The 23561-nt window shown below is 36.2% G+C and overlaps 2 protein-coding genes across 2 annotated transcripts; one reads left to right on the top strand and one right to left on the bottom strand.

Annotated features, from left to right (window-relative positions):
* Window positions 1–2750: 2750 nt before the first annotated feature.
* On the top strand, window positions 2751–3441 carry LOC132641407 (uncharacterized). Its single transcript, XM_060358399.1, has one exon. It carries the CDS (start codon window positions 2901–2903, stop codon window positions 3222–3224), a length of 324 nt encoding a protein of 107 aa, XP_060214382.1. The 5' UTR covers window positions 2751–2900; the 3' UTR covers window positions 3225–3441.
* A 3009-nt stretch (window positions 3442–6450) lies between these two features.
* LOC132641401 (chlorophyllide a oxygenase, chloroplastic) lies at window positions 6451–12077 on the bottom strand. The gene is made up of 9 exons (XM_060358386.1): window positions 11827–12077; window positions 10767–11003; window positions 10425–10529; window positions 9776–10051; window positions 9200–9347; window positions 8881–9065; window positions 8664–8776; window positions 7598–7892; window positions 6451–7041 (listed from the first exon to the last, which is right to left on the bottom strand). Exons 1-9 carry the CDS (start codon window positions 11902–11904, stop codon window positions 6877–6879), a joined length of 1602 nt encoding a protein of 533 aa, XP_060214369.1. The 5' UTR covers window positions 11905–12077; the 3' UTR covers window positions 6451–6876.
* Window positions 12078–23561: the final 11484 nt, after the last annotated feature.

Here is a 23561-nt window from a genome sequence, read left to right as displayed (position 1 = left end):
GGTTTGACAATCCCCGTGGTCCGCTGCCTTCATTTTCTGCCACAATCTCGGTGTTGTTGACATGGCCAGATTGTTCGATGCCAGCCATTTAGCTCGTTTTTGCAGAGACGGGCAGGAGATGTTTTTGATTTTGATGAATACGATGGAAATCAAGACCAAAGACCACTATTATCCTAGCCCCACGGTGGGCGCCAAACTGTTTACCCCGTATTTGGATAAGCAATTGAATTTGTAAGTAGGTATAGGATATGTGTTTGGATCCCGATATAAATCGTATGAAAAATGGAATGTATGAACGTTATGTAACAAAGTAATTGGTGAAGTGTATTAATGTTTGCCAAAGGACGCACAATACTTGTTTGAAGAAATACAACAGAAATGCATATAATTGCTGTGGACCGAATCCAATCTTAGAGAGAGAGAAATTGCATATATGTTTTGCTATTACAAGTGTTCTTGGAAGAATGAAGAAGCCAACCCCCTCAATGGAGGGGGATGAGCCCTATTTATAGTGTCTCTTCTATGGGTCTCACACAATACAAATCATTAAAAAATACAGAGAAGGACAGCTCTAAGCGGATTAGGTAAGCCGTACTGTCTGACACACGCATGGTTGGTGGTTGACCATGGCAGGACGCTACCGATGCGTGGCTCACGCGCAACGGCTTTACCGGACCAATGACTACGGATAACCGGACTAACGGCCTCGACCGGTCCGGTGACGAAGAAACCTGACCAATTATCTCTTCTCTTCAACCATCATACCCTTCTTTGATATTACTCACTCATCCCTCTGTTTTTTTCATTTTTCCTTCTTGATTGATTTGAGTTATAGAAAAACGTCTCTTTATTTTTGTAATATACATAATATAATTCGTTTATAAAATAAAAAGATAGTGTCCTTTACCTTATCTTGCATGCACGTTAGGCCATAAACTACCAAATCATTTCGGGTGTCATGATTGTTCATCACATTTTGAAATGTCTATGTATTTTTGTAGAATTGATCTTCACTCGCATCCAAATGAAAATTATTGTCAATTATCGAATCTTCAGCAAACATCATATCATCACCATCCTCTCCGTTTTCTGTAGTAATCAACTCAATAGTTTTCGGGTTGTCAATCTCTGGCATATACTTGATAGCTTTCACGTCAGATTCCATAATATTTAAATTAAATCTATATCACCATGAGTCTTCTCCTTCACTGATATACTAAGGGAAATTGGTGATTTGAACTTTTTCTTCTCAATTCCATGTACATAAGCAAACTTCTGACATTGTAAATCTTCATCCGCGAATAATTCTCTTTCACAACATATTTTATTTCTAGCATAACCATATTTGAGTCAACTTCGAGGATCTTATACACTTCAAAACTCATACCATTAAAATTGCAATCCATATCGAAAAACACACCATCAACACCAAAATTATTCTAATTGTGTTCCACATCCCATTCTCCAGCGCATTGAACCAAAATTGTGATTTTATTATCCATCGATGAATAATGAATAGAGACTAGAATAAGGAAGAAATAGGAAGGTCATAAAAAAGGGCGCTAATAATGTATCTCCCAGATTGTGGAGAAAAAAGTATAAAATGGAGAATATATGAGTCCCACGAAAGCTTCACGTACAGAGGGTTTCCTTAGAAAGTTGCTTTACCATGGGACTCTTAATTAAGTTGTTAAAGTAAATATTTTTATATTCTCATGTACTTACCTTTTTTTTTCACAAACAGTAATCATGGGCTACAAGGGCCCAGATCGCTAATGACTGGACTTCAGTATGACCCAAGAAGAAGTAAGAACTTCTAATCATTTCTCTGTGCGGAATGCCCTTCAAAGGCACTGATCTTTAATTTTTGTCCCTCAAATTGATGGTCTTTAATTTTTATTCTTTGCTAAAAAAATTTGATTTTGAGTTCAAACTTTCGCTTAATCAAAAATTAAAAAAAATAATCGTAAGGTAGAGTTTGGATTCGCAAGGCAAAATTTTGCCTCAAACTCTACCTAATCAGACAGAGTTATGCTACCTTTAGGCAAAGTTTGAGGCAAACTCTGCCTTAAGGTAGAGATTTGCATTAAAGCAACACAAAAAAAAAAATTATTCAGTTGAAATTTCGCAAGACTCAGCCTTAAGGCCTAATTTTTGCCCGAATAAGCCTAATTTTGCTACTAAACTCTGCTTTGTAATTTTTTTTTATTAAGCCGGGATTTAAATCCAGGACCTCGAGGTATTTGGCGAAGGAAAAAAAATTAAAGACCACCAATTTGAAAAAATTAAAGACCACCAATTTGAGGGACAAAAATTAAAGACTAGTGCCCTTGAAGGACAATCCTGCAAATGACCCGCTTGTAATTGCACGGTTTGATCTTCAAATGGACTGGTCTTCAATTTTTGTCCTTCAATATGAAAATTTATTTGGTAAAGAGCACTTCTCCCCGAATGGAGCCATATGCTTCGCGAATCCGAATATAATTGAGTTTCAGTACGAATATCGACAATGGATAAAAGAAATGGACTGATCCTTAATTTTTATCTTTTAAAATCAAACTTATGCCTAGTGGGGCATAAGATTTTTAAGGACACGAACATAAATAGTGTATATTATGATGCCTATTTTTATGTTTTTATGCAAATTCGATTTTGATGGACTAAAATGAAAGAGTAACATAAAATAGGGCCAAAAGTGCAAATGACCCGAGGCAAGAACGGTCCCCGAATAACTTGATTCTCAAGCCAACCGAACAACCACGAATCCTCCAGATGCTTCACTTTTTCTTCAGCTCTCTACAGCTTTCTTCTCTATCTCTTCAAAAACTCCAATTCATACCAATATAACCCAAATCAAAAACCAAGAAAGTATCAGAAACAAAACCCAAAAGAACAAAGCAATGTTTTTCTTCTTCGTAGGAGGGCTAGAGCAACAGGCGAGACAAGTATTGAAGAGCGGCGTTGGTCGTTGCATAGCGTGCGGATCACGCGCCGACCTAGTCGACTATGACAAGGTTTTGAAGCTCTTCTTTGTTCCTGTATGGCGATGGCCGGGAAAAGAGCCGGTGATGTACTGTAACGACTGCAAACTTTTCTTCCCTCAATCACTAACTCCACCGCCGTCGTCCTCGGCGGAAGTGCCGGATGTTCTTAGGTGTCAGTTTTGTCGCCGGGAAGTGGATGCGGATTTCCGATTCTGCCCTTTCTGTGGTAATGCACTCTGAGTTCTCATATGTAAATGGATGTTTGTAATTATGTTATGTTCTTCTTGTAATAAGTGTGACTTTGAGGAATAAATTTGAGGTTTTTTTGGCTTGTTCTCTTTTGAAAATGTATTATATGTGTAATTACGAAAGTTAGAGAAAATAACGAATGTACTAATACATGATATAAATGTGTAATTACTTAAACCAATTTAATAGTGCTGTTTTGGTGGCATAATGGTGATTGGTGAGCAGTTTCTGAATGTGCAAGTTACAAATGAATTTTCCGTAAGTATCACAATACTGTGTTGGTTGGGCAAGTGATTTCCACGTGGAAACCTGAGATGACCTCATTAGCAGCCTTTTTAGTCAGAATTTGTCGCATCGAATTTGCCTAGTACTATTTTCTGCTGTGTGATTTACGACTTCCTAGCTATGGCACAGTGCGCAGGTTAGGTTGCCTGGGTTCCCAAAAGAAAATGTTAGTGGTTTGGAAAGATTACGCTGAATGTTGATACACCTTTTTCGGGTCATAACACTGATAATTTAACCTTTTGTCATTTGTTTTCTCTAGGCAATTCAAGAGCAGTAGGAGTGGATAAAGTTCCGTTAGTTTAATGACAAAAAAGCTATCTTGTCCTCTTACTTCTGGCTTCTGAACATAATGGAAGGAGAAATTTTTCGACTCAACGAAAATGATATGTGCATAACGTAACAAATACTGTAAATAATATAATCCTTATTTCTATATTCATTCGTTTAAACATTTTTGACATAGCTTTCTCTTTTAATCAGTCAATCAACTATGTCTTAATTGCAGAATTGCTTAAATATTACTCTATGAATCAGTTTTATTCAATTATTCCTTCAGCTCTATTGAGGCGTATTTAGCCTCAGTGCTTCGTTTCTAGTAACTGCAGTTATAAAAACACTTGTTCCCTCTCTCCTTAAGTGGAAATTGTCTCCATATCCAACAATCAAAATGTGCTAAGCCACTTTAAATTGATAATCACCTTTTCGCCAATCTGTATCTCATGGTATATGGTAGACGATATTGTTAACGAAACAAGCAAATTCAACTAATAGTTTGAATGACGGAGAAACGCTCTAGAGAGTAAGGTTTAAGATAAATAAAAGTTAAACTAATAGCCTGTTTGGCTAAGCTTCTAAAAACTGCTTATTTTAAAAAGTATTTTTTTCAAAAGTACTTTTCAAAAAAAGTACTTTTGGCTAAAAGCTGTTTGCGTTTGGCCAATTAATTTAAAAAGTACTTTTGAGCAGCAATTAGTGTTTGACCAAGCTTTTAAAAAGTGCTTCTATGTGTATTTTTCTCAAAAGTAGTTTTCAAAAAAGTGTTTTTGGACAAAAACTATTTTTTTTAGCTTCTGAAAAACTGCTTCTGCTACTCCCCAAAAGTACTTATTTTCTCCCAAAAGCTTGGCCAAACACCTCACTTTTTTTAAAATAAGCACTTATTAAAAAAATAAGTACTTTTGGGGGAAAAATAAGCTTAAGCCTGTTTGGCCAAAGCTTATTCTTCCCAAGAGTATTTATTTTTTCAATAAGTGCTTATTTTAAAAAAAGTGAGGTGTTTCGCCAAGCTTTTGAGAGAAATTAGTGTTTTGGGGGAGTAACAGAAGCAGTTTTTCATAAGCTAAAAAAATAACTTTTGCCCAAAAGTACTTTTTTGAAAAGTACTTTTGAAAAAAATACACTGAGAAGCACTTTTTAAAAGCTTGGTGAAACACTAATTGCTGCTTAAAAGTATTTTTTAAATTAATTGGTCAAACACAAACTGTTTTTAGCCAAAAGTACTTTTACTTTTGAAAAAAATACTTTTTAAAATAAGTTGTTTTTAGAAGCATGGCTCAACAAGATATAAATATATGCATTGTGAGCTTAAACCATACAAAGAAGAATGAAATTGAGGTGAAATTAAATAGGATTACGGTATGTAAATGCAAATTAACATGATAACAAGCTCTATGTTAAGGGAAATGGTATGATTATAAATGAAGAAATTACTCAAAAATCAGTTTGAATAGAAAAGTGCTATGGGAGTGTTATGCGATAGGAGAATACCTATCAAATTGAAAGACAAGTTCGATAATATAATTGCAAGAGATCAACAAGATGAGTGTTATATCAATGTGGATGTTTAGATGAATGTGCGGTCATATAAAATTAGACAAGATAAGAAAAGATTACATTCAACTGAAGGTGGCGAGATGAAATAGCATATATATAAAGGCTAACATGAGAAAAGGCCACTTGAGATAGTTTTTTCATGTCCTACATTGACCTTCTGATGCACCAGTCAATAGGTGAAATTATAATTATTGAAAGTATTATAAAAGGACGAGGCAGACCTAAAATCAAATGAAAGAAAATCATCTTAAATGGCCTATAATTTCTTGGAATGCATGTAGACTTGGCGCAAAATAGGGCGGAATGGAAGAAAAATATATATATAAGCTATACAAATTAGTTTTTTTTTTTCCCATAAGGTAATATTTTACAAATTAGTTAAGCTTAAGATTCACTTTTTTTTTAGAAGGTGAAGGAAAGGAAAATGTAGATAACCTAAATCTTCAAATATTGAATTACACCGAGTCTAAATGAAGCAACATGGTTACTGACGATTCACATTATCGACCTCAAACTTTTGAAGTTGAGGCTCATATGTTGTATTTTATTAGATGGAGGGAGTACTATCTCCCCTACTCCACCTCTTTTAACCCCAGCTAATGTATATCAAATTATTCTTCATGCTGTGTATTTTGATCGTCCAAAGGTGAAATGGTGTGAATGCTCAAGAGGTCTCATACATATATAGCAGCTTTACATAAACCCCAAGTAAACGTCTGGTGGAAGAATTGACCTTTTACTAGTATGATGAAATTGTTACTCTTAAATATTACCACTTTAAGAATTGATCTTTTAGGATGATGAAGATTTGATAATCTCCATATACATTATGGCCTGATCTGTTTGCCTTCAGCATTACAGACTTACTCTTCAGTGAACCAGATTTTAAGATCTGTTACGAGCTATGATCCACTTTCATGCTGTTCTATACACTGGGACCAACCGCATATATTACGTTGTTGAATAAAATTATATCAAAATTTTATTTTAAGAAACTCCATCTCCATGGACTGTACTTTTGTTTCTTGATTCTGGAAACATTGAAAGAACATAAGTTTGATGACAAAAATACACTCTGGGCCAAACTAGATCAAACGGCTAGAAAATCAGATCTTTCTCTTCATTTTGGCAAAAAAATTGTGTTATCAATTCAAATCCCAGAAGATTGATAATATGATACATGATGGAGGACCATTTCCATGACTACGAAAAAATACCTCCAGATTTTCTAGGAGGCACGCTAGGGCAAACATTAAAGAATTAATGGCGGGGTCAAGGTTGTTTAAACTATACATGAACCTAAAAACAATTAGTGCACAGTTTATTTTACAAGGGGAGCTACGCTGAAATCACTCCTTTTGGTGACATACCAATATCAGGATGGGGCGGTATCTCCTCAGAGCAACAAGTGTGGCAACCGTGTCATATACCAAGCGAGATTCTCAGCAACTGAAGTTCTTCAAAGAGCTAAAATTGTTTAGAGTGTACGATCATCTTGAGAAGTAAAATCTGTACTTGGATTAGTTCATTTGCTGAATGGTAATTGTTTTGCTCCACTCTCTACAGCATCTCTCCATATCCTGTACCTCACTCCTAGCTTATCGTATGACACAGGTAGGTTCCAAATGTTAGCACCGTTGAGCATCCGTTCTTGCTGACCAAGCACAAGCCGTAGGTCCTCATTTAAAACCTGATAATGTTTTCCCAAAGAATAGATCACAAAAAGCCAATCAGAACATAACTTTTTAAATACCTCCTTTTCAGTTATTAGGTGGGAAATCTTTAATGCAATATTCAGTTTACAAGAAAAATAAATGCAGATATTTTTCCACTTTACATGTTGGCAAGCTTCACTTTTAGTTATTTTTATTCATTTTGTTGTATAAATAGATAGATGTGGAAAACTCAAGAGCTCAGCCATTTTGTACTGAGAGCTTTGAAACATGATCTTGCAATGTTTGTTTCACAGCCCAACGTGTTAATGGTAACATGAGAAATCTCCACCTCCAATTTGGCTTCATATAGCCAACTTTCAACTAGTTTTTCTAAATGCATCAATTTCCGGGACTAATACACAAGGAAACGGAGGAACTTTTTTCATAGATTAATCAGGCCAAATTGTGCAGAGAACTCGCATTATAGGTATGTGCAGGTCATATATCTTAAAGAAGTCAATGATGGCGATCTACATTTTTAATAGTTTTAAGTAATGACAAACACTACCAATGTTAAGGATTGAATCCAACCTGTTCAGCAAAATGCCTCCACACGTATTGCATGAAAGGGATGTGTTTTAATACGGGAGCAAAATCCAGTGACATCCTATATAGCAACCTTGTCTTCTGTCGAGATGCAGGTAAACATACATGAAGTTGGTGAAGGTGCGTAGAGCACTCTTTGGTGCTCTGCCCCTCCAATTTGCCTGGCTTTGAGATTCCAATGGTTGATAGAACCATACAAGGTGGTCGAAATTCCATATCTATCGGATAGGGATCCCAATATCCTTGCAGACCAGATGCAGGAGTCAAGAATTTTACAAAGCTGAAAAAGAAAGGTAACTGGTAAGTGTTCATATTTTCAGGCCTTTACTGCCAGACTTTATTCATCAGACAGGTATAGGAACCACTGCACCTCCCCTTCCCCAACCAAAAAAGTAAACAAGACAAATATAGAATCACATTGTTTTGGTTGTCAGAAAGTGGAAACATCTCTTTTATGTTTATAGCTGATTGTGCTCCACAACATCTTTATTCTACGCAATGTACACGAGCACGAAACATTATCATAGATTTGTAAACAAGATAACAAAAAATTTAATTTTCTATGAACAATATGACTTCAAACAATAAAATATAGTCAACTCTCCTTTAGAAAATTCATTTTGGGACTTGAAGAATTATTAACCTGTATAGTAAGAATTATCAACTAATCTAACTCGGTATACTCGACAAGAATCTTTTCACATTCATTCAAATCCCAAAAGACTATTAGAAGGAATTTGAGAAGTTCTGGTTGATTTAATAGGTGGAAAACTTTATGGCAGTTAACCAAGATGAACATTACCTCGGTGAAATGAAATATGCATGCATGTCCACATTGTCTCGGTGATGATATTAATTGAATTATTTATTTCGGGAAGCAATCCAGTAAGTTTTAAGAAATTATGCAGGACACCAGGAATTACGCCTTCAGTTCCTTAATGTCTAAGATGGATATTTCACAACCGATGGCAGTTTGTTTAAATTAAAACAGATTAGTTCTAGACCAGAGTTACTAACTTCTAGACTATTTGGCATCATTAAAAATTTATACCTTGGGACGCTCCATCCTTTAGCAAATGTAGATGTATGGGTGAAAGGAGCATGTGCAAGATCCAACAGATTGTCTAAAAGTAACCCATGTTCCACTGGAAGTTCCATCACTATCTGCCAGTTTCAAGAACAGCAGGAATGAGGCAGAAAGACTTAAACTGACTGTTATTAGATAGTCTTCCTATAAACAATTAAAATGTTGTTGCAGTGATTCAAACCTCTGCATGGATTTGAAATCCAGAAGGTGGCAGTAAAGAAGGAATATTGGCTGCAGGAGGATCATTTCCAGGCCAAATCCATATCATTCCCTCTTGCTCAAAGCATGGCAAAGCTTTGATCTTGACATTCAGAAATTTTGTTGATGGCATTTTCTCGCATTTTCCTTCTGTTGAATATTCCCACCCTAAAGATCACCAAACAAACATAAAAGTAAATGTCAGCTGTTTCATGCATTCGTCACGTATCAAACACCAACTTGAGTCATTTCCTAGATAGGAAATTCGGACTGAAGAATGCTTATATTCTTCTTATTCTCACCATGATAAGGACATTGGATGCGACCCTCTTTAACTGATCCCAAATGAAGGGGGCAGGCTCTATGTGCACATGTGTTCTGGACACATCCAGGTTTTCCATCTTTCCCACGAAAAATCACCCATGGTTCCTCAAAGCAATCAATTGGTATCTGATACATTAAAGTCAAATGACCACCATCAAACAAGACAGTAGAATATTGCAAAAGCATAAAAATCATAACAGACCAATTCCTATCTAAGTTTTCCTTGTCATATTCTCTCCTCGCAGAAATTTAGAAAGGAGTTGGTACAACAAGCTATTGGTTGGGTCTAAACTAAATAATTTATACATATTTAATGAATTTCTTAAGACAAATACAAGGTTAGGACTAAAGCTACTGGGTTCAGCCGAACCCGCAAACTCTACACTAGCTCCGCCCCTGTTGGTTGGCATCACAGCATTGCATCAGTCCATTTAAGTAATTTAATATGTCCTTTTTCGGGGGACTTATTAATTTGTAGAGACTGTAGAAATTGGTAACATGTTGTCTGCAGTTATGAAAATGAGATTATTGCATAAATCAGGTAATTGACTTACCATGGTGTCGTCCTTAATATCAGTGGAGAAAGCAACAGGATACCAGAAGTTCTTCAAATGGGGGCTGTATTCTTGGACAGGACCTGACACATTGAGGGTCCTCCTAGGCTGCTTGCTTTTAGCCGTATCTCTAGATACTGTAGACGTACCGGAGGATGAAGACCGGCGATCTGATTCTTCTGTACTCCTCTCTGGTAGCAGCCTATCATTAACCAATGCTTCCATGTAAGCTAGCTTATCTAAAGCAGCAGAAACCCGCACCTCAGATATATGTACCTGTTGCTATCACTACTTTAGATACAAAACTTGGCTTATATGGAAGTACTCAAAATCCTCAAACTTGCTTTTTGTGTGTGCGTTTTTTTTTTTTTTTTGACAAGTAAGATTCTTGAACCAGTTTATCTATGTAATAAACCATTCATTCGTTATAAAACCTGCTCAGCTTCAGTAGTACCTTACGCAAATTGCTCCAGGTTGTTTTTGATAACTAGAGTTTTCAATAAGTTTAAGAGATAAAAAGAAATAGGCCTGAATAACCAATAATAGCGGGAAAATATTTGATGTCTAACATATCTACCCAAAAATTTAGAAAGGAGTAACTTGTATCTAACAACATAAGCTTGTTCAATGGGATCAAAGTATTATATACCTCTTTATGAGCCTGAGAAAGTTCCTGTTGTAACTCAGCAAGTTCCTTCTTCATAGTTCCAATAGATTTATACTCCCGTGCTAGAGGATTCAATACTTCCACAACCTACTCACGCAGTATCCACAAGTCACAAAGGATGAAAAGGAAGACAGCTATGACGAGAAAAAACTAGAAACAACTCCAAAGAAGGAACAGTCACTAATTAGCAGGAATGAAGCATAGTCCAATACTTATACACAAACTACAAAGTAGTGCTTTGTGTATAGACCTAGAGATAATCTTTAAACTCAGGTCTATTTAGAACTTAAAATTAGTGGTAAAAAGACATGAACAGAAATCAACCTTTTCATGCAGCTGCATTATTGTAAGTACGTCTTGACGAGCTCGCCAATCACAATATTGTATATCAAATCTAGCAACTTCTAAAGCTTGATTTGCATCCAGGAACTTCCCTTTAGATTGAGGAAATTTTGACCTTGGATCTTCCACATCAAAGATTGTCAACCAAGAGCTTTTCTTGTCTGTTAACCCACCTGACTCCTCATACACTGCAAACACTCCAAATCCCCCTTTGAAGCACTGACAATGAACAAATTGCAGAATTATTGGCCATTCAACAAGTCATCTGATAGACAAAGTGCAAGTGGTGTACAGGTCTTCACATTCAGATAACTTACTAAATAAACCTAATGACTCATTAGTAATGAGTAACCAATTAATTAATACATGAATTTCGACTTATTCCACCCAACATACTAGAGCATAAAAACATGCCACAAGCAAGTTAATATTGAGTGAAAGATCTGAGACACCAGAGTCCACTAAGCTTTATCAATTTACTAAAACGAAATTCATACAAGGAAGAACCTCATTTTCAGGTTTTGGTTAGGAACATTTCGCATCAAAAAGGGGGATAAGGAAGAAAAGAAATGACTTCACTCACTACGGGCATAAACCGTTTTTCTTATATTAACTATTATAACTTTGAACTTCATATGACATGTTCCAACTGATACTTGGACATTACTCCATTAATCGTTAGCACTCAAAAACTCTACGATTTGGGAATATTATGATTCATTTTTAATTAATATGTATTTTCAGGGGGAGTTACAATTCTACCTTAAGGGTTCGGCAGAATCCACAACGACTTATTTCACTCAATATGTATAATGCTTTATTTAAATCCGATAAGCTATCTTTTCTAGAATCCAGAACTTGCAAACTCAAAATCTAACTCTGCTTCGGTGTTATTTTATTCAAAACTATTTTCACTTACCAACCAAATACTAGAAAACATTTTTCAAGAACATTTTCCATGCAAAATGAATTTTCTCCTACCAAACACACGAAGAAGGCCATTTAGCAGCTTATATAACAAAAATACAGCTAAAGTAGGTACCTTTCTTGTAAAAGTCTTAGTAGAGCGGGAAAAAGAGAAAGGAAAGGAAAGAGCAGCAGAAGTAGCTATGGCGGACATGGCGGGTCGAGCTTCCTATTTTTTATTTTTCTTTCAAAAAAGATGAAAAAGACGGCAGTCTTTCTTCTCTTGTCCAAGTAACAAGAGAGACAGAAAATTACGTCTCTCAGTTTAGAGAAGAGAGATTTGGTTTTGTTGATAAGAGGTTGCTGTAGAGCGCGATCTCGACATTCCTGCCATGCCTCGCCATGTGGATTCTTTACGTATCCCTCGTGTCATCTTCCATCTCCACATGCTTTTTTTTTATTGGGGGCCCCACTCTTCTATACTATCTTCTATTTGCCAGCGTGGATGGTGATTAGATCTTCTCTATCTCCTTTCAATTCTCATTGGCTATACATTGCTAGAAAATCCACATTCTTTATTCTTTATTAATGTAGAGATAATTGTCAGCGGCATATCCTTTAAGCGTGTCATTGTCCATCATATAGGAGTAGTTTGTTACCTAAAACCTAAATACTAATGAGGAAATTTTTTATTGCGTGTATCGTACAATTAATATTAGTTGTGTGAAATTTCTTTTTGTCTCAAAAGTTAGTAAATCTAGATCTCACACTTTGGAGTACACAAACTTTTGGTTCACTGATACAACTTAGAAAATTGAATAACAATTTTGGAAAGTAATCGAGTGATCTTAAGGGTTGAATGAATGAATCAACCCTGAACAGATCCACTCAAGCTCAATGAGCTATGGAGATATTAAGATTTTAGAGAGAAGAAATGAAATTGATATCAACACCGAATGAATGATTACAATTGCAATTAGGATCAGTTTATATGCTAACTAATTTGGGCGGGAAAGTTGGCTACGCCAACTGTCAACAGCTAACAGAAATCAGGAACTACATGCTAGTCGCGTGCTGTAACTAACAATTAACTAACTCGACTAATGATGCTTAAAATGCTTAACTACTAATATTAACTACATGACTGCTAATTACAACCTTTATTGGACTGAACTCCACTAATACATCAATATAGGAAAGAGTCAAATTTGGATCACATCAATACCCACCCTTCAAAATGATCCTTGTCCTCAAAGATCAGTTGGAAGAAATGGCGTCAAAATGAGGAAACTTCTGAGTGGAAGCTTAGCGTTCTTATCAGGAATTGTCTTCAGGAGCTGCATTTAACTACTTAACCAATACTTCAATAACAACCCTACCATTCTTCTTAGCCAATCTTATATCCACAATGGCTTCAGGTGACAAAAGTATGTGACTAGACTCAAAGTGAACAACAGGCAAAGTGGCAGAGGTAATGTGATGACCAAGCTTCTTCTTTAGCTGAGAAACATGAAATGTAGGGTGGACTTTAGTACCAACGGGCAAATTCAGAGTGTAAGCCACAGCTCCCGCCCTAGCAATGACTTGGAATGGTCTAAAGAACTTAGGAGACAACTTTTGAAAGGAGTGATCATTGAGTGATAGCTGCCTATATGGTTGTAACTTACAAAAACCCAATCACCAATATCATATGATCTCTCAGTTCTGTGTTTGTCAGCTTGCACCTTTATAGTAGTTTCTCTAGCCTACAAGCTCCTATCCACCAACTCCAGTTCAGAGTCAAAAGGAAGATATGGAAATAAAGGAGGTGGTTGACCATATGCCACCTCATAAGGGGACATCTTGATAGCAGAATGGAAATAGGTATTGTGCCACCACTCAGCTAAGCCTAACCGGTTAGGCCAGTCTCTAGGTTTGTCAAAAGTCATGCATCTCAAATAACATTCTAAGCACCTGTTAACATCTTCAGTTTGCCCATCTGTTTGAGGATGATAGGCAGTTGAGGTAAGCAAGGAAACCTTTTGTAGTTTGAACAACTCTCTCCAAAACTTGCTGAGAAAAATAGTATCTCTGTCAATGACAATGGACTTAGGCAACCCATGGAGCTTAAAAACTCTATCCATGAACAATTGAGCTACATCAAGTGCAGTGTAAGGATGTTTGAGTGCCATAAAGTGAGCATATTTTCTAAACTTATCTACAATAACATAGATCACCTCATTTCCAGCAGCTCTAGGCAACCCTTCAATAAAATTCACTAAAATATCCTACCACACCTTCTCATGAATAAGCAAAGTTTGTAAAAGGCCAGGATATGCAACATTTTTCCCTTTACATCTTTGATAAGTATCACATTCTCTAATGAAAGCATCACACCTTTTTTCAATAAAACTCTTGCTTTAATCTATGCAACGTGGCAGTAATACATGAGTGCCCCCAGTGGAACTGTCATGGAAGAGAAATGAGCTTCTTCCTTAATGCTACATCAGATCCCACTATAATCTTGCCCTTCCTGCTAAGAATTTCAGCTTGGAATTGATAATAAGGTTTCTCAGAGCCACCAGACTAAATAAATCGCATAAGTGTGTGTAAGTGAGTATTTGATTGCCAGGATAGTTTCACTTGTTCCATCAAATCTGCTTATACTCCAGAAACGCTGCATAGTTGGATCAATTCATCCCTTCTTGATAGAGTATCGACTTCCAGGTTCTCCTTACCTGTCACGACCCGACAAGGGCCATGACGGGTACCCGATGTTGCACCCTATTTTTACCAAGGCTAAACAAAGCACAACTTATAGAGCTCTGAAATAGTTAATTATGTACAGAGTCGCCACCTAGCATTTAAGGTATACTAGGGTACCTATAAATTATTAATATATGCAGCTTAACATGGTCTACGAAAATAAGTGAGATTCTAGGTAAGTGTTCAAATTATTCCGAAGGGAAGGTGTTAGGCATCCTTCAGAATCCACAAATGTGGTTTCCGGCTGGACCAATTTAACTATACGAGGGATGTGTAAAAGGCTTGATTATTATTTACAAAAATTAATAGAATTTAGACTAAGAATAACTAACATGAATGTTTATGTAGTAAAAGGTGTAAGTATTTACATATGTATAAAAAATACGCATTACGTGATAATTTACAAGTAAATAAAGTGCGCAATTACAGTGACTAAAAATTTTAGCTTTAAATGAATATATTATAAAGGTATTTACTTAACAATGAACGATTTGCTTTTGAATGAAAAAAAAATAGATTTAAATGTATGTGATATAAACAATTATTTAAAAAAGGTTATCTGCAGCTTAAGAGCTTGAGTATGTGAAAAGGTATAAGGAATGGACATGAAATTATTCTGCACGCAAGGTGAGTTAACTGGTTTAACTAGCTAAGTATGTACACCTAATCAATTAATTATGAGAGTACATTTTAAAACCTAAATATTGAGGCAAATCACCCTATTTATTTACTTAAGTGTGCTAAGCTACTAAATTAAAACTCTAGCGAAACGTGATAACTATAAGAATATTAGCTACGAAAAATAATAACTGTCTAATGTTAATTTGTCTAAAACACATAAAATTTAAATCACATAAGCAGATCATAAATAAATACCATCAACCTGCACCCTAAAAAAGTAAAGTTTCACTATATTTTATGCTTGCATAATTTAAGAATGTAAAAAAAAATATATAAACAAAAAATTTAAGAAAGCTATTTGAACTTCTTTTGAGTGTCATCTTCAAAAAAATAACTTCAATACCTGCATGAGACTTAATAAAAAATGTCAGTAAGAGAATAAATAATTATCGGATGAATTAAAAAATAATGAATAAACTTAAAATAAAAATCCGCCTTTGTACATGGAAGGCCTTGGAAATCGACGGAAATTTCTTCATCGGCCATCTCAACAAGTCAATACTTGTTCACAATACATAAAGAATCCAAATAATAAAGAACATAACATTAACTAACCTGAAATTAAACAATCTCTTAAACTCATTTATATTCAAAGGTAGGTGGGCTAGGAGCATCAAAGCTCTCTAAAACCTGTGTCTTGCTACCACTGCTTGTCGCTGGCTCCTCCTTCTTTCCACCGCCAAAAAGTCCTCCAAACCAGGAAGAAGAGGATTGTGCTGAAGATTCTGCCATCATACCATCCATACTTACTGTAGCACCACAAAGGAAATTACCCCCTCAAGCATGGTAACACAAAATTCATGTTCATGAAATATTTAGTTAGGTGAAACAGTAAGCATAAAAAAAATCCCTACACTAATTTTCTGAACATAAACATAGATGAACATTCACATTTTAACAAACATTTATTGACAGGATTTAAGCAATGAGATTTCAAACACTAAAGTCGATGTCAACAATACAAGAATAAAGAATAGATTCAAGTCTTTACATCTTAACTATAAATTAAAAATAACGAGATAAAGAAAATGACAGTGGTGTTGTGGCTGGACGGAGCTGTCCGCTGTTCGTCGGCATTTGGTGGTGATGCGACGGCGCTGCTGCGGTGAAGAAGAGACGACAGGGAGCAGCAGGGAAGAGAGGAAAGAGGATGAGGTTGTGCGTTGGTGGATAAAGAAGAGGAAAATGGTGGCGTCGTGATTGTAGGGTTGTTTCGCGGTGGGGATTCGCCGGATCTCGGAGCTCCGGCGTGGAGGAGGTTGGCGGAGAAGCGGCTGGAAAGAGAGAGATGTGGCGGAGGGAGGTTTGGGGTGCGTCGCCGGAGCTCGGAGCTCCGGCGGGGAGGCGGCGGCGGCTGTGGAAAAAAAATGAGAGGAGGGAAAATGTTTAGGGTTTCTTTTGTTGGAAGAGAGAGCCAAAAATCTGAAAAATTAAGTGTGGTGTCTGTGTCCAATGTGTTGGATCCCATCATTAAATCAACCCCCCCTTTTCTTATAATATAAACAAACACCCCTTTTTATGCCCAAAAATAATGAAGCCATACCCCTTTGTCCCCAACCCATCATCTCAATTAACTCCTTTTTAAAAAAAAAAAAAAAAAAAGTGATGAGATCTTGACCTGATCAAATTTTACTCTGCATTTAAAAATTAATTACTCCGATTTTCTCTGCACTGTCGGGCTGTACTAAAATATAGTTGATTAATACATATATAAATAACAATGTAAGTATAAAATATAAATAGTAATGTATAGGATAAAAAAATGTATTGCTATAAAGTTAAGAAACAATTATTAATTTCACGAAAATGGTAATATTACGCTATACCTGTGCAAAATAATGATTCTTGAAAAAAATGACAATAAATTGATAAAATTTTCAAAATAATGATAATCATCAATAAATTGTTGAAAAAGTGTAAAATGTGTAAAAAATGTATTTCGTGCTCTTTAACGAATCAGGGCCCCCCAAAACGTTAATTTTAAGCACGTCGAGCCAAAATTAGGTGTCAACACCCGGGGCTAACCACCGAGCACCACTCATTCTATTACTCATCATACTCAAATCATAAGAAAATCATTTTTCATTTGAGAACACAAATACTTTTATACACATAAGCCTTTTGGCTATCAAAATGATAATATATATACAGTAGAACATCGTGAGACCATATAACCCACACATGCGCATGTACGAGCCTCTACTAGAGTACTAGACATATGAACGGGACAAGACCCCGTCGTGCCCAAAATATATATATATATATATATATATATATATATATATATATATATATATATATATATATATATATATATATATATATATATATATATATATATATTGTCACGACCCAACTAGGGGCCGTGACGAGTACCCGATACTTGTACCGAGTACCCCTTATCTATCATTGTACCTTTACTCCTCAGCGGGCCGTAGTAACTGTGCCATATATATATTTTTTTTATTTGTTACTGAACACTAACATTAGCGGCGTCATCATAAACATAGACTAGTAATGTTGCTATCACATTATAAAGAGACGTGAACAATTCAAAATACAAGACATCTAACTATACATATCTGTCTACGAGCCTCTAGACATAGTACACATATACATAGAAAGGGCTGAGTACTGTCGTGCCCGAATATACATATACACAAAATAGTACCAAGGGAGTGAGGCTCCGAAACAACTGGAGCACTGTCAAATGTTGCTGGTAGAGCTCCTAAGAATCAAATCCGCTTGTCTGCTGACCTGCGCGGCATGAAACGCAGCGTCCACAAGAAGGGACGTCAGTACGAATAGTGTACCGAGTATGTAAGGCATAAAAGACAATACAAACAGGAACATAGAGTATGGTTAACAATACCATGAAGTCGTAGGACATATAATGAGGCTAGAAAGTAACCTGTGCGTAGGAACGCCCTTGTCAGGCCGGATACCGTGCATGCTTGTCTTTTCCTTTTTAAAACGTTTCTTTTTCATAGGCATAGAAAATAGGATTTATATCATGTCATGTTTTTATCATATTATATTCTGTCATATCATAGCGTGTCGTATCATATCATGTCATAGCATATCATATCGTAGTATATTATGTCATAGCGTATCATGTCATAGCGTATCATGTCATAGCATAGCGTATCATAGCGTAGCATGTCATAGCATAGCATGTCATAGCGTATCATGTCATGTCATAGCATAGCATATCATAGCGTATCATGTCATAGCATAGCGTGTCATAGCGTATCATGTCATAGCGTAGCATATCATAGCATAGCATGTCATAGAGTATTATGTCATAGCATATCAGGTCATGTCATAGCATAGCGCCGAACAATGTCGGCTCGCCCACATAGCGCCGAAATACCGGCTCGCCCATATATCCCGCGTCCGGGCATCTCGCGTCCGGGCATCCCGCGTCCGGGATGATAAGCCAGCTGACCATGTGGCAATGAAACATGTTTCCCTTCCCATTTCCCCCATGTATCCCTTCCCCCCATCCCAGGTTCATATACATATCTTATATTTACATATATATTTTTATATACATATACAGATCTCATATACATATACATATTTTATATACATATACATATCTTATATACATATACCTGTCTTATATATGTATGTCATATAAGCACGCGAGAGAGCCCAAAGAAAAATCATGTAGCCATCGGAGTGACGTAAGGTCGGTGACCTCCGATTACATTATGGAACAATCGTGGTCGCTTTGTCTTGCCTTGAAGGAACAAGTATTTTAAGGCGAGACTACCAACGGAGAATAACATTAAAAGTAAACACAGAATGCGATCATGGGCATCATAGACGTCAACTCATAGGCTTTGGAATCCTTAGGAAATAGTGTCACAGCTAGGAAATAGAAATAAGGTTCAAGAACTAGTTTATCACCCTCAAGTTCACGTTGAATCCTTAGCTTAAAAATCTTAGTCATGGAATCATTCTGGTCATATTTGTCATAGGAATATTCTCTTTTCTAACATCGTCGTTATCATTATCGTCATAAAAGTATTCTCGTTAGAGTAGTTATAGTACTTGTCATTTGGTAACGAAATTAGGATCAAAGGTTTTCTTTGAATTCAATCCTCAAAGTAAGTCAAACAGAACTATAAGGAAAATCCGAGAGCAATGGGCCCTCCTCGGGCCGAATGAGGTAGCGTATATGATTTGCATATGTTACATGTCATGGCGTTACTTGTGAGGGTTTTAGGGTAGTCGGGTCCCATTTATGCAAGTTCTAGGGGTTTAGGAGGTTTTTCCAACATTTCGCACACTTCCTAGTTCAATTCTACTGAACGAAAAAAGGGAAACTTTAGGTGCGGATTCCAGGGAATAGAGTTGTCCCCGAGGCTCGTACCCAACTTATTACGCCTAAGACATGCCATAGAAAGAAGGGTGAAGCCTTACATACCTCTTTCCGCTCCTTTTGCTATTCCGAATTCAAGCTGCAAATCCGCCAAAATCTGCAATTTGGTCACATTTACCCAAACTTTCATTAGGGTATTTAGAGTTGGAATCTTAAGGTAACACTTGGCTACCGAAATTTCGGCAGCATTTCCTCTGCAAATATACCATCCTCGACATTCAACTTAGCCAAATCCTAATCAATCACAATTCGGGAATTCAAACCCGGCCAAACTATCAACACAACTCGACAACCACACTAGCGATTCACATATTCGATTCAAGATACATGATATCAATTTACTACTTTCTTCAAAACCTTCCGACTTCAATGAACACGATAACTACCTTATAATATATATTCCAACAACATCATACTAATATCATTATCTTTCATACATGCAAGAACATCACATTCAATATGCATAAAATTCTAAAATAAGTCTCCAACTTCTACAACTCCACTAGGGTCATTAAGCATTCATTAACAACAAAGCATGCACAACACAACAACAACCAAAATACTAAATAAACTTAACTCATTTTCTTCCACACTACACCATAACCTCACGGCCATACACCACACTCACGACTACATCATGCATGCACAACTATAATCTCTCCAAACTCATTCAACTTCCATTTTCCACATAACATTCACCACAATAACAACCAAATACTAGATGAAATAATTAAAACATAGCTCCTACATACACATACATGCACGACCACATACTATATTCTTGCTATTCATGGATTTCATTCACTTTTGCACACTATAACACACTAAATCATCCATAACATACAAGAAAAGAATTAAACCTTACCTTTCTCCTCAATTCTTCACTTGGCTAGAATTTGCCACTTGCAAGAATATGTATTGTTCTTGCTCTAATAAACCCTCCAACTTACTAAGGACCCTTCACTTAGTTGTTTAGCTAGAAGAGATAAATTGTTTTGATGAAAATTCCCAAGGTTCTTGCTATGGCCGAATGGCCTAGAGGTTTCTCCTTCTTTTCTCTTATTCTTGCTTTTCTTGAAATTTCTAGAGGATTGGAGGAAAAAGATGACTTGGTCATCCTTTTAATTTCATAAATTAAGTCCCACATGGGCTTGGCCCATGCCCATGGCCGGTTGGGCCTCTTTTGTTCCCTTAAAAATTTCCAAGCCCAACTATTTTCTTTTTCATGACAAGTTGTAATTCATAAAACTATTTTCCAAATTCCAATTTTGCCCATACTCACCCTCGATATTTCCACGAGTCATATTGCGCATTTTCCTTTATGCCCTTAACCTTTCTTAATATTCCCACTTCAAAATTCTTCATAAGCAACTCATATGCTAAACAAAACAAAAATAAGGCCTTGCTTGTTGTCTTCCCGCGATTGTCTTGAACTATCCGATGGTACAAAAATGCGGGATATAACATATATATATATATATATATACACACACACAAAAGGATAAACCCAATTAGCACCTCCGAAATAATGGAGTGCTCCTATAAATCTGTTCATAACTCCTAAAGGTCTGCGCCGTCTCCCTGTCTACCTGTGGGCATGAACACAGCGTCCAAAGAAAACGGACGTCAGTACGAATATTGTACTGAGTATGTAAGGCATGAATGAAATAAACATGATAGAGAAATCATAAGTCATAAGGTGAAGGCAAAACCTGCGCGACCTTTAAGGATGAACACATTTCATACATATATCATATATACATAATCGTAATACATAAATCATCATAGCGCATGCATCATTGTGTCATACAATTCATCATCGTAGTACTGTATCTTCTTATACACATAAATCATTTATCCGTATTCGGCCACGTAGTGGCTCGATAATATCACATACATATCTTTCGTACCCGGCCATAACAAGGCTCGGTATATGTATCATCATCATCATTGCCATCACATACATCTCATAAGCTTATCATAACTTTCCATAAGGCATACATTTGAATTTAAAGACAATCTATGAAAATCATATCATATTCGTAGCATGAACTTCGTATAAATATCGTATGATAGACTTTATAATCTCTAGACTTAGGCTCATCACTACCATCCTCGCATCTATGGCATATCTCTTACCCTTTATCTCATATGAAATTCTCTATGAAGATAGACTCGTAATTTTTTTGGAACATTGGTCATAAGACATGCATTAGAGCTTATAGACAATCTATAACAATATCGGGGTGACATAAGGTCGAGAACCCCCGATTACATTATGGAGCATTCATAAGTATTCTGCCTTACCTTGAAGGAATTAGCATATAAGGTGAGTGTATACAACAAGAAACATCAATAGATCATAGTTAATATCGCTAGCTTTGTAGAAACATTATACCGTGAACTCTAGAATCTTTAGACTTAAGCTCATCATCTTCATTATCGTGCTCATAACATGCCTCTTATCTTTATCTCATGTGTCTATTTATGAACATAGACTCTTAGTTACGGAATATAAGAAAGTCATGGAGAGGTAGGGAACATAATTGAAGTTACATATGGATCATTAGTTTCGTAAGAATGTCGTATCCTGAGCTTTAGGACTTCTAGACTTATATTCATCATCGGTATCGTCATGCTCGTAACATATCTCTTTTCTTAATCTTGTGTGAAGCTCTTTATAATCGTAGACTCATAGCTTTCGATACGTAGGAGAATAATGAAGAAGGAGGGAATATCATATCATAGGATTCATGCCTTAGAAAGAAGGGACTAGCCTTACATACCTTTTCCTTTAGCTATTCCACCTCTTGATCATTCTCCTTCAATGCTCACGTCCTTACCTTTAAGGGAGTTCGTATTAACATTAGCTAGTCAATTACTTAAACGTGCTTATTAAAGCTAAAGAAAATTGGGCAACATTTTCTTTGTTTATAAAACTTTCCCCATATTCTATATCAACTCCCAAGCATTGATAACAACATTTACAATGTCACAATATCATAAGCAACAATCATCATTCATCTATATTACCCACATTTCATAATTCCACTCCAATTTCTCCATAATCATGGTCATAATGCATTATTGCATTTTATCACACATAATACTTCTTCCATGTTCTAAATGTCGTTCATAACATACTTACAATCACAACATATCGATAATCATGACTCAATCCAAGCCTTTACCCAACAATGACACTATTCCCACATTTATGACCCATTTTCTATATCTTTCTACAATCCAAGTGTTTCAACTTTTCAATACCTTAAATAACATGTAAATACCATAAAACTTACCTTAGATAGTGTAGGAATAAGCCTTGAGTTGAAATATTTCTCTTTCACCAAAACCCTAGTTCACTTCCATTGATATTCCTTGGCTTGGATGCACTTTAATGTGTTTCTTACACTTGATTTTTGTGGTTTGATGAACTTGATCATTAATTTCTCTTAGGTCCTTGTATATGAAATGTGTGGAAGTTTCTAGAGAAGTCTTGAGTTGTGGAGAATGAAAAATGAAATGAAATAAATGAACTTGGGAGATTCTTTTATAAATTAAAATCTGTCCCGACGTCATTATACAGACACTTATACGGTCCGTATAAGTGACCGTAAAACTGCTCCAGTAACCATCCTTCTGTGTCAATTTGACGGCACATTATACGGTCCGTATAAATTTATACGGTCCGTATAAGTGACCGTGAAATCACCCCCTCAACAACTTCATTCTGTGACCATTATACGACACGTTATACGGACCGTATAATCGGTCGTATAATATACCTCTTCTCTGATTTTGGTTCTCGTCACTTCGTTTGATCTCCAATCCTTATGGAACCTTATTAACACTTGTTTAACACTTCAATACCAATCTAAGGGACATTATCACTCTTCTCCAAGACATCATTACGCCATCCTTAACTTGTCACTTGTAATTCTTACTCGACACACAACATACCCCTTGCTTTCCTTGACAACCTTCTTCCCTCACCTCAAATGTCTTTAAAATTTCGATCTATTTCTTACTTATCAAAATATTGTATACGTCGT

This window comes from Lycium barbarum, chromosome 1 (assembly GCF_019175385.1).
Source record: "Lycium barbarum isolate Lr01 chromosome 1, ASM1917538v2, whole genome shotgun sequence".
In the NCBI taxonomy this organism is placed as follows: domain Eukaryota; kingdom Viridiplantae; phylum Streptophyta; class Magnoliopsida; order Solanales; family Solanaceae; genus Lycium; species Lycium barbarum.
This window is presented reverse-complemented; position numbering and strand designations above follow the sequence as displayed.

What these genes read in the sequence shown, in the direction of transcription:
- LOC132641407 (XM_060358399.1), top strand. Translation starts at nt 2,901, where the DNA reads ATGTTTTTCTTCTTCGTAGGAGGGCTAGAGCAACAGGCGAGACAAGTA.
- LOC132641401 (XM_060358386.1), bottom strand. Translation starts at nt 11,904, where the DNA reads ATGTCCGCCATAGCTACTTCTGCTGCTCTTTCCTTTCCTTTCTCTTTT. An exon ending in CTAAGACTTTTACAAGAAAG is followed by an intron (nt 11,004 to 11,826) that starts GTACCTACTTTA and finishes GTTCATTGTCAG; the next exon opens with TGCTTCAAAGGGGGATTTGG. An exon ending in GATTTCAAATCCATGCAGAG is followed by an intron (nt 8,777 to 8,880) that starts GTTTGAATCACT and finishes TGAAACTGGCAG; the next exon opens with ATAGTGATGGAACTTCCAGT.